Source organism: Crocodylus siamensis, chromosome 1, assembly GCF_052110815.1.
Source record: "Crocodylus siamensis isolate JL-2025a chromosome 1, ASM5211081v1, whole genome shotgun sequence".
Classification (NCBI taxonomy): Eukaryota; Metazoa; Chordata; order Crocodylia; family Crocodylidae; genus Crocodylus; species Crocodylus siamensis.
Window position 1 is genome coordinate 17772936 of NC_143395.1, and position 16780 is coordinate 17789715.

The 16780-nt window shown below is 43.8% G+C and overlaps 1 protein-coding gene across 1 annotated transcript in view; it reads left to right on the top strand.

Moving 5' to 3' along the window:
* The first annotated feature begins 1352 nt into the window (after nt 1-1352).
* SMC6 (structural maintenance of chromosomes 6) overlaps nt 1353-16780 on the top strand; it is an 81856-nt gene continuing 66428 nt past the window's right edge. Inside the window, 7 exon segments of the mRNA XM_090031830.1 lie at nt 1353-1488; nt 4574-4710; nt 7479-7627; nt 10362-10479; nt 12436-12541; nt 13805-13941; nt 16341-16402. Of these exon segments, the coding sequence (XP_089887956.1) occupies nt 7484-7627; nt 10362-10479; nt 12436-12541; nt 13805-13941; nt 16341-16402 (567 nt within the window). The 5' untranslated portion in view covers nt 1353-1488; nt 4574-4710; nt 7479-7483.

Sequence of the window (16780 nt, forward strand, 5' to 3'; positions counted from 1 at the left end):
GGAGTGGAAACATAAACCTGCCCAGGGCTGTAGCATGCCCTGGACCACTGACTGCCCCCCACCTCACCCTGCTCAGAGCTGGCACCTGCCACGCACATCTGCAAGGGATTGAGCCTGGCTGGGAGCCTCCGCGCTGTCCTGTCCCAGCATCAGGGTGTGTGTACAACACCCTCTCCCCTGACCCTGCGGCTCCTAGGAACCGCGATAGAGGGGCAGGATGGGACAGTGCAGAGGTCTGCAGCACTGTTGAGGGATACTGGGTGGAAGCAACCTCCCCTCCCCCCCGGACCTCACCAGAGTGGGGCAGAGAGGAAGGGCTGCTTCTACCCAGCATCACCCACGGCACCTGGGAGATGCAATGTGGTCCGGCAAACCCTGGGTGAAAGCAGCCCCACCCACTTGCCAATCTGGCACCTTGTGGCAGCTTGGGAGATGGAGTCCAGGGCCTGCAGGGCCACACTCCGTCTTCCAGGCGCTGCAGGAAGGAAAGCAGTCCTTCCTACTTGGTACTGCGTGTCAACATGCACTTGGGCCTCAGCAAGCTGCACTTGGGCCCTGGGGACCCTGGGCAAGCTGCATTTGGGCCCCAGCTTCTCTGGCATCATGTGGGGCCAGGAAAGCAGACTGGGGACGTCTCCACCCAGCCTCCCCTGCAGCGTGTGAGACACGGAGCCCTGCATGCCCAGGGCAGACCAGACTCCCTCTCCCAGGCTGCTGCGTGGTGCTGGACAGGCATATGGGCAGGGCTGCTTCCCCCCAGTGTCCCCACAGCACCAGCCAGCTGCCAGCAGAAGCAGGGTCTGAACATGGCTTGCTGCCACCCATGAGCCAGATATAATCAACTGGCAAGACACATCCAGCCCGCAAGCCATATTTTGCCCTCCTGATGCCTTCACATTTGGATGCTTTTTCTTGCTGGGATCTTTTGACCCCAGCTGATTTCCTGCCTCTGGGGTAGGGGGGCTGGACCTGAGGTCCCTTCTAGTCCTAACGCCGTGGCGCTCCTCCACCTGAGCCTTTCCTTCAAAACCCTGTTCTGAAATTTCCCTGAGCTGCCTGTTTGTTGTTAAATGATTTTAGAGTTAGTCCTTGAAATTACCGAGATATTTGTCACAGTGAGATTCCTCTTTTTCAAATTTCCTACCCATGTCCTATTATTGACCCCCCCCCCCCGGGTCCACGTACACGCTACAGAAGAGTCCAAAAAAAGAGTGCTGGCGTCCACATACTGAAAACACAAATCCTACTGTACACAGGGAGCAACGCGAGAAGGAGAAATCGCGGGAGGCTTTATCCCGCCACCCCCGCAGCGTTCGGAGGCGGCACCGGAAGCGGCAGCGCGGCGCATGCGCAGGGAGGGACACGAAGCTGGGCGTAGAGTTGCACTGCCCGTTTCCTGTCTGGCGGGTTGGCGCGCGTGGAACTTTAGAACGGGAAACGCCGAACGTGGAACGCTGGCGGTTTGAACTGCAACGGCTGCGCCGGGAGGTAAGGGCTGGGGGTTAGGGGAGGGGGAGAGTTGGGTTGGGTTTCCTCCCCGCGCTGCCGCTCTTTGGCGTGAGCTGAGTTACCGGGAACATCTCCCGGTTCCTGGGCCCCGCCCCGCCCCGCCTTTATGGCGCGATTGGGCAGCGAGCGGCGCTGGGTGTAAAGCGTGACAGGGCTTTCTTCACAGTCCCGCTTCATTCCGCTCCGCTCCAGCCCTTCCTGCCTGTGGGCTTCCGCTCCCACCCGGCCCCTGTGGGTGCCAGAGCGAGCGCGGGGTGGTGAAACCACCAGGACTGGTGGCAGAGGTGATTGCTTGTATTAGGCCACCTAGGTTTCTGCAAAACAAAAAAAAAAGAAAGAAAGAAATCTTTAATGGTAAAGCACAAGCACAAGCATCCATCAAGCATGGGAGAAGTGATGGTAAAAGTTGTCCTGGGTAGAAATGTATCCAAGTTGTGGCCCTATTGCTCTAAATCAGTGGTCTCCAAACTTTTTTGATCGCACACCCCTATCAGTAAAAAATTTTTGAGCACGCCCCCCCCCCAAATATGTATATTTATATAAATATAAATAGAAGTTCTAATATTTTCTTTCCACACCCCAATGGATCATCTGGTGCACCCCACTTTGGAGACCACTGGTCTAGAGGAAAAAGCAGTCGGGGCTGGTGGACAATTTTGACCACCTGAAACCTGAGATCCTGCACCTGCCTTTGTCTAAAGTAATCTGAATCATTTTCACAGCCTCACAGGAGGCTCCGTACCAGCTAAGAACTGCTGCCCAAAGGGTTTTGCCATATATTGACCCCTTTGTGAAATCCTATGAAATACAAGCTATCATTTTTACCCAGGAAAACTTTTACAATCTTTTCTCTAATGCCTGATGAAGGGTGTTTGTGCCCGAAAGCTTGGATATTAGGAACAACTTTCTGAGGGGGGAGGGAGGTGAAGCACTGGAACAGGTTTCCCAGAGAGGTGGTGGAAGCTTCATCCTTGGAGGCTTTTAAGACCCAACAGACAAAGCTTGGGCTGGGATGATCTAGTTGGGGACGGTCCTGCTATGAGCAAGGGGTTAGATTAGGCCAAACTGTTCTCAAACTTTTTTGTACCAGGACACAGTTGTAAACATCATTTGCCAGTCCTGACCCAGTGCCCCTCGCTTATGACCTGCTGTCCCTGCCCCCCCCCATGTATGTGGGGTATGGGGAGGCCCAAAGCAGCCCCTTGCAAGGCTGAAGCTCTGCCAGCCTGCAAGGGAAAAGCCACATTTTCCCATGTTTTTCTCCTTTAAAGGAGAATCCACTTCTAAAGTTTGTTCACAACCCTTTCATATAGTTTTGCAACCCACGGGTTGAGAAATGCTGGGCTAGGTGGCCTCTTGAGGTCCCTTCCAGCCCTCATTTTCTAATGACTCAATGATATCAAATAAGCTTACTTAAATAGTAGTTGTTTGGAGAATTGTACTGTCATTGGAAAATGCAGCTTTACTAAATTATTTGAACAAATCATACAAATAACCTTCCACTATATTTCACATTTTGCTTTTTTCCCCCTCCTTGCAAGTAAAGAAGCTTACAGATTATTTACATTCATTTTTCGCTTGTTTTACTTATCAAAATAACATGCTTAAGAAATAAGCCTTCAGACTACATTTGACTAAGTATCTCTATCCAAAGAGCCTCTAGTGAGGGGTGCTGTGATTCACTGAATCGTTTATCTTCAAAGACTTGTATCCAATTGAAATTTGCCATGTGAGTTTTTTAAAATGATAGATTTCTGAAAAGAATGCCAGTGCCCTTGTTACATCGGCATTGCCTGCCACATAACTTGTGCTGCTCGTTCTGGTTTTTTAATCTAAAAATATGCCTAAACAGTTTTTTTATTGCAGTGTTCTCTCCTGTAGAGAGAGCTGAGTGCTCTTAGTGTCTGGTGATTTCAGTGGGAGTTTGGGGCTCTGCACCTTGTATGATTAGGCCTTTCTTTTTCTGGAAGCCCCTCCCCCAAAGTATATTTATTCAAGGCGAAAACAAGCAATTCCTCCCCCATATAATGGAGCAAGGGAAGCGGGGAGTACCTTGTCTTTGGAATGGAGTATGAGGCTGTTAGGGGCAGGCAGCTGCTGCAGCTGTGGACCCCCTCCCCCCATCTGACCCCCAGCCTCAGGTGCCTTGCCTCTTCTTCCTCTCACCACTCCCCCCGAACTTACTCTTAGATTCTTGTTCTGGCCCTACTCCAGCCTGGGGCATGGAGCAGGAGTGCTGCAGTCCTAGCCTGGCCTGGTAGCTGTGGTGACAGGACCGTTGCTAGAGCCAAGCCTGGTTAGAGCTGGGGTAGGGGTGGAAATGGGGACAGGCAAGGGGACAGAGGCAGCGGGGCAGGGAGATGATGTTGAGGGGTGGGGGGTAGTAGGAGGTTGCAGGAGGGGCAGAGGCAGTGGGAGGCCTGAGGCTGTGAGGTGGAAGCTTTTTATTGTGCAATAGGTTTGCACTTGTAGCTGGTCAGTTAATTGCACAATAATTGTCATGTGTAGAGGGGGCCAAAGCTTTTAGGAGCTGGCTCATCCTTCTTGCTTATCCATTCCTGCATGTCCATGCAGGCTTAGCTGATACTGCTGGAAATGACCCTGAACAGACAAAGAATGGGAAGAGTATATTTGGGGACTGCGTGGCTAACCTGGTGGGGGGGCCTTTAAACTAAGTGCTGTTAAGGATGGTGAAAACAAACCTTTTGACCACAGTATATTGAACACTGAGGGAGGAAGATTGAGAGAAAAGGTCTAATTGTGAAAGATCCAGGAGCTAGTCTAGCAAAAAAGAGATGACAGGGGAGAAGCAATAGGGAAGCCCACGCAGCATCTTTGATTTATATATACAAACACAAGGAGTATGGATAACAAGCAAGAAAATTTGCTAGTATTTGTATATATGGAAACTATGATTTAATTGGCTTTACGGTACTTGGTAGCATAACTGCCATAATCAGAAAATATCAAGATTGAGGGGTATATTTTGTTTCAGAAGGACACATGTAGGAAAAAAAGGAAGCAGTACTAATACTGTAGATTAAGAATATATGTGTCCCCTCAGGTTTAGAAGGAAGAAAGGAACAAATCTGAGGATTACTTGAAGATAAAGGGAAGAACAGCAACAGTGATATTGGGATGGTGGTCTAATAGATGTCCCCAAAGTGGAAAGAAACAGAGTATGAGGTATTCTTCAAGGAGGTTAGTATTAATTAACTTCCCTCATATCTGTTGGAATAATAATATGGCAAAGCATAAAATTTCCAGTAAGTTGAGACAGTTCAGGGTACAGCTGGGACATCATCTATCTTGGATACTGTTTGATTAATAAAGAAGAATCAATAATGAATGTGAATATAATGTGCATTTGGAAGCAAGTAATAATGGTATAATTGAATTCAAGACCATAAGAAAGAGAAGGCATAAGATAAGCACAGCAAGGATACTGGATTCCAAAGAGATTTCAGTGGTCTCTGAAAAATAGTAGGTGAAGTCCCATGGGCAAACAGATTGAAGGATAAAGGGGCCCAGGATGTCCGGCAGATCTAAAAGGATGCGGTAGTTAAAGGCTCAACAAGAAGCTATTCCAACATGGAGTAAAGGGAACAATGACAGGGAGACTGAGACTGCAAAAGGAGCTGAAATCGAGAGAGAAATGTGGAGTGAATGAAATGGAAGGCAAGTTACTAAGAAAGTATATCAAGGAATAGCAAGAATTTGCAAGGACAAAATTAGGAAAACAAAGGCAAAAAATGATAAACGGATGATAAGGGATAAAGACAAAAACAGGGTGGGGGATTATACAATGTCAGACAGCAAAAAATGACTGAGGAAACTTGGTCCACTGATTAAATTGTGACAGCGATCTATTCACAGAAGATGCAAGGGCGGAGCTGCCCAGTGTTTCTTTTGCTTCAGGCTTCACCACAGAAACAAACTGCGATGGTACAGCTAACAACATTAATACAGATGAAGAAGAAGAGTGCAGATCCCAATAAGTAAAGAGCATGTTGGAGAACTGTTTCCAAACTTGATTTCAAGTCAGCAATGCCTGCCAAAATTCATCCCAAAATTCATTGCTGAAGAAAACTTGGAGCCAGGATAACAATATTTGCAGAGCCATGGAAGGGTCCCAGAGGACTGGAGACAGCCTCATGTAGTGCTCATCTCTAAAAGGGAGCACCCAGGGAACTGATCAGTTCAATACCTGGGAAATTACTGGAGCAAATTATAAAACTGTCAATTGTTAAATACTTGGAGGAGGAAGGGGTGAAGGCTTCATGGATTTATTAAGAACAAATTATGCCAACTTGATTGTTCTGTTTGATATCGTAACAAATTCAATGGATGTGGGAAATGCAATGAACATAATATACGCTTGGGTTTATTAAGGTTTTTGATACAGTCTGATATGCCAGTTTACAAAAACTGAAGTAAGCTAAAGAAAAGTAGACTAAGTAGACTAACAAGTGTAAATGTAACTGGCTGAATAACCACAAACAGAGTAGTTAAGTTATAGTTGAAATTATTGTAATGATTTGACTTCAGGAATAGAGGAGCTTACTGGTTACTATCCAAAATGACACAAAACTGGAATGAGTTCTAAAAACTGGAGAGCTAGTATCAGCATGAAGAAGAGTCATGGCAGCACAGAAAACTGCAAAATAAGCAACAGGATGGAATTCAGTGAAAACAAATATAAGATGCTTTTTTTCTAAGAAAAAAAATCCAAAAACAGAATGGGAGATGCCTAGGCAGTCATATTGCTCAGAAGAATCTGTGTGGAGGAGGGCTTGCCCTCCATCAGCAGTGCGATTCAGTTACCAAAAAAACCAAATGCAATTTTGAGCTGCATTGACAGGAGTATAGTGTGTAGCACATGTGACATAAGAGTACTACTCTCCATGGTGCTAGTTAGGCCTCAGCTACAGAACTGTTCAGTTCTGGGTTCTATGACCACTTAAGGTTGTGGAAAAAGTGGAGAGGATCCAGAGACAAGTGACAAAAAAAGATAAAGGGGGTTGGGATTAATAAGCAATACAAGAGAAAAACTGGGTCATGCAGGTTTGTTTAGCTTGGAGATTAAGAAGATTAAGAGGGAACATAATAACAGCTTTCATATATTTGAAAATATGGTGTAAAGTGGGGAAATAAGTGTTCTTGTTGCAGAGGGCAGGGCATGAAGCAGTGGGTTTAAACAGCAGCAAAGCAGATCCAGATTAAATATTAGAGGCTACTTGCAGATGTGGAAAAAACGTGCTTTACTGGAAGAAGCTGCATGTTATTTTGACTCGGCTCTGCAGTTGTCTGCATAGATTGGGCGCTTAAGCAGGACTTTTTAGTGCTTTTATCTAATAGCTGATTGAATCAGCTAAAAGCACCAAAGAAGCCCACTGCAACACCTGATCTATACAGATGCTGCAGAGCCAGATTGAATGAACATGCTACCTCTTCTGGGTACACTCTGGGCTTGGGCAGGAGTGTGCCAAATTTTAATGTAAAGCCCCCCTTTTTTTTTTTTTTTTTAATGTCTGTAGGCAGCCAGAATGTCCATGCAGTCAGAACAGCAGGACAGTGTCATAAGCTGCCAAGACAGTTCCCTTCACTGGTGGCTTTCAAGAAGAGGCTGGTTAGGCATTTGTCTGGGATGGTATAGGATTATTGCATTCTACATTTGTGCCTGGTCTTGGACCTGGATGACTTTTTTTGTTGTCCGTTCTTTATGCTTATGCACTGATTTTTCTCTCTCTTTCTTTTTTTAGCTTGACTTGAATTTTAAATTTGCTTCCCTTACTGGTAGTTCTTAGCATTGCTCCATAATAAATGGGTTGATCTTTCTCTTTCTTTCCGTAGCTTGTTGTGATCATTAATTTTTATTTTCAGTATATTCAGTAGATAGCCCTAAACATGTTGGTGCATTTAATCAAGTGACTGAAACTAATGATATACCTTTTATTTTTATGTTCTAGTACTGATGGGTAAGAGAAAAGAGGAAAGTGTTTCTAAATCTGGAGGCCATAAAAGGCTAAGACAAGAAGATGTAGATGAGTATGATGATGAACCTGATGAAGCAGAGCATTCACATCTAGGATCTGGCAGCAATTCTTTCTCACAGTTGGTAAGCTATAAATTGTAGTATATCCTGTTTGAAATTGAACTAATGAAGAAAAGAGGAAAAAATCATGGTATAAATTTAATGCACTGATTCCAGTTGCCAGTAAAACAAGCATCTTGCCCGTAGGCTGCAGTAATAGGTATATGGAAATAAAAGCTAGCAGTGATGTTTCTATTGTATGGCCTTCTTCAGAGCAATTGTCCTCAGTTACCTTTTGAAAAATATCCTTTTTTCTAGTATAATTTTTCAGGGAGTTTATAGCCATAACCTAGATTCAAATGTATAAACATATTGTGGACAGTCTTTCAGTGCAATCTGTTTTGATCATCTTATAACCTTCCACAGCTTGCTGTAGTCCTGACTTTTAAAAAATGTTTTAAGGTATATAGTTGTGATAATTATTCTTTGTTTAAAATCAAAAACCATGAATTACACTGGCAACTTAGCAACCAAGCTTATAAGGATGCTGCAGGTTTTTCCTCCCAAGGTGGAGAACCTTACATTTTTCGGTGTTAAACACCGTGAGGTTCTCGTCTGCCCATTTGCTGAGCTTGTCCAGGTCAGCCTGGATCACCCGCCTATCTTCTGGCGTGGATGCTTTGCCCCAAAGTTTGGTGTCATCGGCGAACTTGGCCAGTCCACTCCTGACTCCAGTGTCCACATCATTAATGAAGATGTTGAACAGTATGGGTCCAAGGGCAGAGCCTTGAGGGACCCCACTGGTCACAGGGCACCACGATGAGTGACTGCCATCAATCACAACCCTCTGGGTCCGACCACAGAGCCAATTTCCCAGCCAGCGGATCGTGGTGGAGCCAAGGCCGCAACTGGCCAGTTTTGCTAAGAGGTGATCATGGGATACCAGATCAAAAGCTTTTTTGAAGTCAAGATATATGACATCAATCTCTTCTCCCTCGTCCAGGTGATAGGTCACCTGGTCGTAGAAGGAAATGAGATTGGTCAGACAAGACCTACCCACAACAAACCCATGCTGGCTATCCCTTAGGATGTTAGCCTGGGCCAGTCCCTCAAGGATGGCCTCCTTTAATAAACTTTTCTAAGATCTTCCCCAGGATAGAAGTCAGGCTAATGGGCCTGTAGTTAGCCGGATCCACTCTCCTCCCTTTCTTGAAGATCGGCACCACGTTGGCCTTCTTCCAGTCTTCGGGCACTATACCAGAGCGCTAGGAGTTTTCAAAGATCCGTGCCAGGGGCTGGGCTATGACGCTCACCAGCTCCTTGAGTACCCTGGGGTGCAGATTGTCAGGGCCAGCTGACTTGAAGGTATCCAGCTTCTCAAGGTGTTCCTTCATGAGGTCAGCATTTATGGAGGGTAGGGGATCCCCCATCACCTGGATCTCCCTGTCCCATAGCAGGCATGGGCGTCCCATGGGACTGATGAAAGACTGACACAAAGTACCTATTTAATAGGTTGGCTTTTTCCTGGGTGTCAGTTGTCAGTTGCCCCATCTGGTTTAGCAGGGGTCCAACGTTGACCTTGTTTTTCCTCCGGCTCCCCACATATCTGAAAAAGGACTTTTTGTTGTCCTTGATGCCTGAAGCTAGTTGGAGTTCAGTTGCAGCCTTGGCTTTCCTGGTTTGGTCCCTGCAGGACCGGACCAGCGCAGAGTAATCCTCCTTGGAGGTGAATCCTGTCCTCCATCCTTTGTAGGCTTTCCTTTTTAGCCACAGGAGGTCCACTAGGTCCCTGGAGAGCCAGAAGGGCTGCTGTGCCTTCTTGCTGCCTTTTCCTCCGTGTTGGAATAGATTTAGCTTGTGCCTTGAGGATCGCTTCCTTGAGAAGCAACCACTCTTCTTGAACTCCCCTCTCCCTGGGGTCATGGTCCCTAAGGGCCTGACCGACTAGCCTCTTGAGCTTGTCAGGGTCGGCTTTTCTGAAGTCAAGGACTTCTGTGTTGCTGACTGACTTGCCGGCTTTACGGCGGATGGTGAAGGTGATCAGCTCGTGGTCGCTGTCACCCAACTTCCCATCGATCACTAAGTCGCCGATTAGGTCGTCCCCCGTAGCCAGTACCAGGTCGAGCAGCGATTTCTTAAATCTCAGGAATCCTTTTAAAGTGCAAATGCAGTAATGTCTAATGCAAGGCATTACTTAAAAATATCTTTAAAAATATTGAGAACTAGGAGTCTGAATTTGTCTTGACATTGGTCATTCTGTGTTTTTTATCAAGAACTTTTTAGGAAATAACATACTGTTGGGTGCCTCAAAACTAAAACAATGTTTATAAAAGGGGAGAAGGAAGGGGCAGGAAGAGTATCAGTTTTTACCAGGGCTTTATCCCTTCTGCTTCTAACTTCAACTGCTTCTTCCTAACCTCCTAACCAGAAATTGTTACACATCAGCTAAAATGAGTAAAGGACATTCTAAAATGTTACTCTGTTGATCTGAAGTACGCCAATTGCAATATGGTATCCGAACACTAACATATAATCCTCACATGTAAGGTATTTAAGATAATTTAAGAAGGGGAAACTAAAAGTATCTTTGGTAAGTGATGAAGATGGGTAACTAATTGACACCACCAACTATTGGTTATCCATAATGTCACATAATTAGCATGCATTATCTCAGACACTTCTGTTAATTGTTCTGTTTTGCTTAATTTACTTGCTGTCATGTTATTATCATTCAGCCTTTTTGATTTCTCATTATACTTTACCTTCATTGATTGTTTTTATTTTAATTAATTTATGCAATTGTATTATATTTTTGTAGACTTCAGGGGAGGTTGGGATAATTGAAAGCATCCAACTAAAAAACTTTATGTGCCACTCAATGCTCGGACCCTTTCAGTTTGGATCCAATGTCAATTTTGTGGTGGGAAACAATGGAAGTAAGTATTAAGTTGCTCCACAGTATTTTTGTTTACTTTTAAATATTCACATACTAGTGGTTAGATTCATAAAGGGGCAAGAGCATTATGATGCTAAGAAGAAATGAACTGGAAACTCTAGGTCTAGTGAAAGGAAGAGCAGGAGCAAAACTCTCTAAGCTAGGCTGCTGCATTCACCTGGGAAGGATTTTCTTGGGTTCTTGACCATTGACATTTGAAACGTTGTTTTAACATTTCCTGTTATAGGACAAAAACTTAGACCTTCCTGCCATTGGTGAATGCCTTGACCATTAGATTTTACTCTGTTTTGCAGGGCCAATTCATCTTGAACAATTAAGAGAATTTAATTTGTCTCTCCTCGCTCTTGGTTGAATGCTTCAACCATTAGGTTTTGCATATAGGGGACACCACTTTATTCTCTTTGGGCAGTAGGAAGGTGCTTCTGTCTTGTACAGAGCCCCATCCTGTCAGCCTGCTCTGAGTGTACTTATTGGATTTCGCTCCTGAAGGGACATTGATGAATGAACATGCAGTTCATGGATCCTCATGGGAAAATAAGGCACGAGAGGCTATTCAGTCCTGTAAATATAAAGATGCTTCTGAGTTCATATGGAAATAGTAATTTTAGGCACCTGGGTATTTTGCTTATCAAAGATTTGGTGCGACAGATGATTGTGATTATTATATTTTTGGACTTAAAGGAACTTAGGAAGACTAAGTACTTATGTATTTTGTCTTTCATCTTCAGTCTTTTTATATTGTATTCTAGTTAGGTTTTGGGGAAATTTTGTAATCGTTTGCCAGGAGGAGATTTGTGTGTGTGTCATGAGCATCTGGGAAAGGTCCCTCTGTCTGGTTTACTTGTACATTAATTAGGTAGAAGTACACCAGTATATCAGTCCTTATCATATTGGTACAAGTAAAATGAAGATTGACATTATCAGCATTCAGGTTTTTGGTTGATAATGTCACCAGTAAATGGCACTTGCATGTGTGCAGTTGCAGTACGCACACTGCCAGGAATGCAGCCCAGCAGCTTGGAGACCAGCATCTGATCAGTACATCTGGGGGGTGGGGACAGATCGTGGCCCCCACAGTCAAGGAGGGAGTGGGGCTGCAGCAGGGTCCAGCACTGCCCAGCCAAGATGGAGCCATGGGTGGAGGGGCTCCCATCTCTGCCTGCACCCTTAGGAGAGGCATGTGGAGCACGTGCCCCTGGATTGGTGTATGGGGCAAGGACAGGCTGCAGGCTTAGGGCCAGAGGCTGTGCCAGCCTCTTCCCGGCAAAGGGGGCTGAGCCAGTGCTGCTTTCCGGGTGGGGTGGGTGGCAGCAGTGCTGGGAAGAGTGCTATGGGGTAGCTATAGCAAATTTTTCGGATGTCCGAAGCCCATCCTGTAGCCCCCTTCCTACTGCCACCGCCACCCACCCCAGCCCCACTCACCTGAGAGCAACCCTGGCCAACTCCTGCGGGGAAGAGGCTGGTGCAGCCCCTGGCCCCAAGTCTACAGCCTGTCCTTGCCCCATACACCAATCCAAGAGGCACGTGCTCCCCATGTCTCCCCCAGGGGTGCTTACAGCCTCCCCAGGGGTGTTCACTAGAAGTTTCCTTGTTTGATTTTGAGGGGAAAAGAAATTAAATGAATACTCAATGCGGAAAAGTGTTAGGAAAAAGAGTGGAAATTTCTTGAACTGTACATAAGTTAAGTAGGTTCCTTATAATTTAAATTTAATGCTGAACTCAACTTTTCATGAGAGATGTTGGAAAAGTTGTCAATATTTTGCAAAAAAATGAATGGTTAGCATACTATTCTAATATTTTTTTTTTATTCAAATGTCAGTATTATCAGTGTAATTTAAATGTGTGGAGTTTTGGTTGAAAATATAAATTGTTATTTAATTGCATTTTAACAATACAATTTTGGTTCATAAAACATTTACATGTTTTTTTTAAATAGGTGGGAAGAGTGCTGTATTAACTGCTCTTATTGTTGGTCTTGGTGGAAAAGCTACCACAACTAATAGAGGATCCTCTTTAAAAGTATTTGTAAAAGATGGAGAATCGTAAGTGAAATGTTGTGATAATGTGTTTGTGGAGGTCTGTCTTGACTCTTAACTTAGTTATAACATGCCTAACCTTTCATGCTGTGTTGTGGGCCAGAATTACTGGAATAAGAAATAAGGTTTTTCAACCACACATTCATATATTTTTAAAATGAAGTGTAATACCTGGAATGCCTATATTATACCTAATATATTAACTAGTTTAGTCAGGTATCCCTTTAACCATTTCATTTAGATTTAGTTTCTTCTTGCTTGACAAATTCAGAATTTGTTTAAATATTTTTTTAAGAATCCCCCTTGAGTTCTAATTTTATTTAGACACTGCTTTATTTTGAGTTGCTAATATTATATCTTTTTCAATGATGACCTTATTTTGGGACTGAACTATGTTCTCCTTACGTTCATATCTGATTGCTTTGTGTATATATACCCATTAGGGCATCAAGTAGAAAGCTCACTAATGTACTAAGCTAGAACTGTACAACTGGCAGTGTACAGGGTCTCACCTGGGGTTAATATGCAGGCCCAGGGCCCTCACCCAGGCACCACTCTGGCAATAGCAGTTGGAGTCTCCAAGCTACCCTCTCCTTCCTCTGGCTGCCACTTCCTGCCTTATGCAATGAGTTGGGGTGCTATTGGAGGCTGCAAGGGTGGGGATGTGGGGCCAGAGCCATGTAGGGTGGGGAGAGGTAATTCCACAGTAGTGGGAAAGGCCCAGTGCCTCAATGGGTCTCAATGAGTGTGGGGGGGAGGGGCAGCGGGGGTGTCCATGCTGTATGCCTGGTGGGGCCCTGGTGACTTAGCTCTTTAGGTTTAATTTGTTAGGCTTTCATTGAGTTGGGAGGAGTCAATGGAAAGCATTCAAGTCCCAAATTAGACCTTTTTGTATGTCTACCAGTTTCTCTGTCCTTTGCCATCAAATTTTAAGTTTCATGTTTGTGGGTTTTGTTTTCTTTTTTTCTTATTCAAATGAGGTTCCTATCATAGAAATGGTCTAACCATGACTTTGCATAATCCATACAGCTGTCAACTTACCACAGTTTTAACCTAAGAAAGTTGTTTCCAGACCTACATTATGTCCTAGGCAAACACAAATCACAGAATGACCATAGTATTTAAGCCAGAATATTGAGCCAGAATTTAGATGAAAACGCCCCAACTAAATTTGACTTGTTTTATAAACAGGATTTGAAAATCTGCTGCTGTAAAGTCTTGTTGGAAGATTCAAATACAACTGGAAATTTGTTCATTTGTTTGTTTTAGTTCTGCAGATGTTTCAATAACATTACGAAACCAAGGTAGAGATGCCTTTAAGCCAGATGTTTATGGTGATTCTATTGTTGTCAGTCAGCATATTAATGCGGATGGAAGTCGTAGTTATAAACTGAAAAGCAAATCAGGTTTGGTGATATTTCTTTTTTTTAATTATTTAAAGCATTTACAATATTTTTCTGTATGAAAGATTAGGTACTTCCTAAGAAGAAATAAATACGGAAGGGAGGATAATTGGCTAGGCAGTAGCAGATATGGGGGTTATGATGGATCACAGACTCAGCAGGACTCAGTAATGTGATGATCTCGTACTTTTTGATCTCTGCTGTGTGTGCACTTGCATGCATGTGCTCTCTCTCCTTAGAGTTAAGTGAGATGGCATGCATCTTTTCATGAGTAGCTGACAGAAGTGTTATGTACCTGAGCAGCTTTCTCCTGGCCTAGGCTGAGATAGTGACACTGAAGAGCTGCCAGAACCGGCTCACCAGGTTCAGCTCTGATGCCCTCCATGTCTCTCATATCCTTATTCAAGCACATCTTAGCATTAAATTTGGACGCTTTGTCCTAAAGCAGTATGTAAGCCAGTTTGCATCCTAATGTAGGTGGGGCCTCCCAGACAGTCCTGCCTACTGTGGAAGATCACTAGTATGGGGATAAGGGAGATGCAGGGGTTTTCTCCTTTGTTACTTGATTGAGTGATTCTCTTTTGCTGCATGGTTATTTTGATTCATAGCCCCATGTGGGGTTTTTTGTTTTTAATAGCTTATGTTTAATTGGATGTTTTTAATCTGCGTACTTTTATTATAATACAGATAAAAAAATTATCTCTTGCTCTCATACAATGCTGTGTGGGGCCATATTAACAGAAATATTATTAGACATAAGAAGTGATAGAACTATGCTACTTTTGTTCTGGGTAGGTGTCAGCCATAATAGTACAGTGCCTAGTTTTGATCACAACATTTTAGAGAGGATGTAGGGAAACTGGATAGGATCCAGTGATGAGCATCAAAGAAATTAAAAGAATTGTATGAGGAAATATTGAGATAACTGTAGTTTAGTAAGAACAAAAGCTGGTGGTGGTGTTTGGGCAAGGGACAGTCATCATAGCAGTTTTTAATTATTTAAAAACCTGCCATAAAGAAGAGGGAGAACAGCTGACTTCCTTTGCCACAGAGGGCAGGACATGTGACAATGAGTTTGCACTGCAGCAAAAAGAGATTTAAATTTAAATGTCAAGAAAAGCTTTTTAACTGTAAGGACAGAAAGGACTATGGGTTTAACGGTATAAAGTAATTTTGGAACCTCCCTCATTGGAGGTTTTCAAGAAGAGTTTGGATATACTTCTTTCCAGGATGGCTTAGAACAGGGATGGTCAACAAGCAGCATGGGTGCCAAAAGTGGCACAGGCAGTCTCTGTGTTGCACATGGCAAATTGGGGAGGGGACAGGCAGCACAGATGCAGACAGGGCAAAAAGCAGAAAGCAAAGCATAAAATTGGGCAAGAAAGGATGTAGAAAGTGCAGTGGATAAGATGGGGAGCATATGACTTGGAGCAGAAAGCAGAGCAGCAAACTGAATTGGGGAAGGGCATTGGAGTGGTGCTTGGAGGGTGTGGGTCTAATTTGTGGCACACCTGCTAAAAAGGTTGGCCTTCACTGGTTTAGAATAATGCATCCTGTATTGATGAAGAGCAGGGTTTCCCAACATTTTTATGCTGAGGACCAGCAAACCATGGACCGGAAGTGACCACAGACTAGCAAACTGTGGACCAGCAATGACCCACAGTATGCTGGTCATTTCCAGTCCACGGTTTGCCAGTCCGCGGTCACTTCTGGTCCAGCAGCCAACCCTTCACAGCCTGGTACTGGGCTGCGGCCTGGGGGTTGGGAACCCCTTGTGACTGAACTAGGTTCTTGAAGATTTTCCCACATCTATCATTCTGAGTTCTGGGCAGGTGAAAATGGAAAGAGTAGTGACAGATTAAACCAGTTTTTCATCACTGGCTTCAAAAGAGAGATTCTTAAAACCACTGGATAGATTTTTAAAAGTACCACCTCTGTTTTTAATAGATAAAATTTTCTGTCTTTTTAGTATATTTGCATAGGATATAAATCTTTCCCTCAATCCTAACACTGTTGGGAAGATATTGACTATATTCTTATTTCAGTGTGAAACACTAAGGGCATCTATACACATGCTCTGGTGTGGAGGTGGGCAAGCGGTGCTCATTCGATTGGCTTTAGTTAAAGCGCCCCTGCCACCATTATGAAATGCAGGGATGCTGAATACACGTGATGCAGAGGCTGACGTATCACGCTAATTAACATGCTCCACAGGCTCGCAGCCAACTTGATTAATTGAGTCTGCTCCAACGTGTACTAATTAGCACACATCAGAGCAGAGCTCGGTCACGTTTATAGATGCCCTAAGTTTTTTGAATGAGTTGAAATTTTTTATACTTATCTGCAGTTTTGTTTGCTAACTAGTCTATGTTCTGGTTTTATTTTTTTTCATATGCCTTCAGGGACCTTAATTTCTTGTAAGAAAGAGGAACTTGTAGCAATATTGGATCATTTTAACATACAGGTAATTGCTAATATGTTTTGTGTTCATGTTTATAGTTTTATGAGAAAAAACTGAGTTTAAAAGTAGAAGTCTGCATTTGTAAAGCAACATCACTTTGCACCTTTTTATGCTAACCCAGTACTGTTTGAGTTCATATTCAAAGTTACTTTTACAGATATAAAAGGTAAAAATTGATTTTAAAAAACTGTCTTCTGCAGAAAATGAGTATTTCTTGGTAGCTACATAGATAAACACACCAACTGTGTCTTAAAACCTGGAAGTTTTGTTACCTGTCCCAAGAATTTTAAGCCTGCTCAGTGGCTCCCCTTGTTTCTCCCTTTAATTGGAACTTCTTTTTTCCACCTTCTGCAAATAGGTCTTTTTATCATCCAGTTCTAA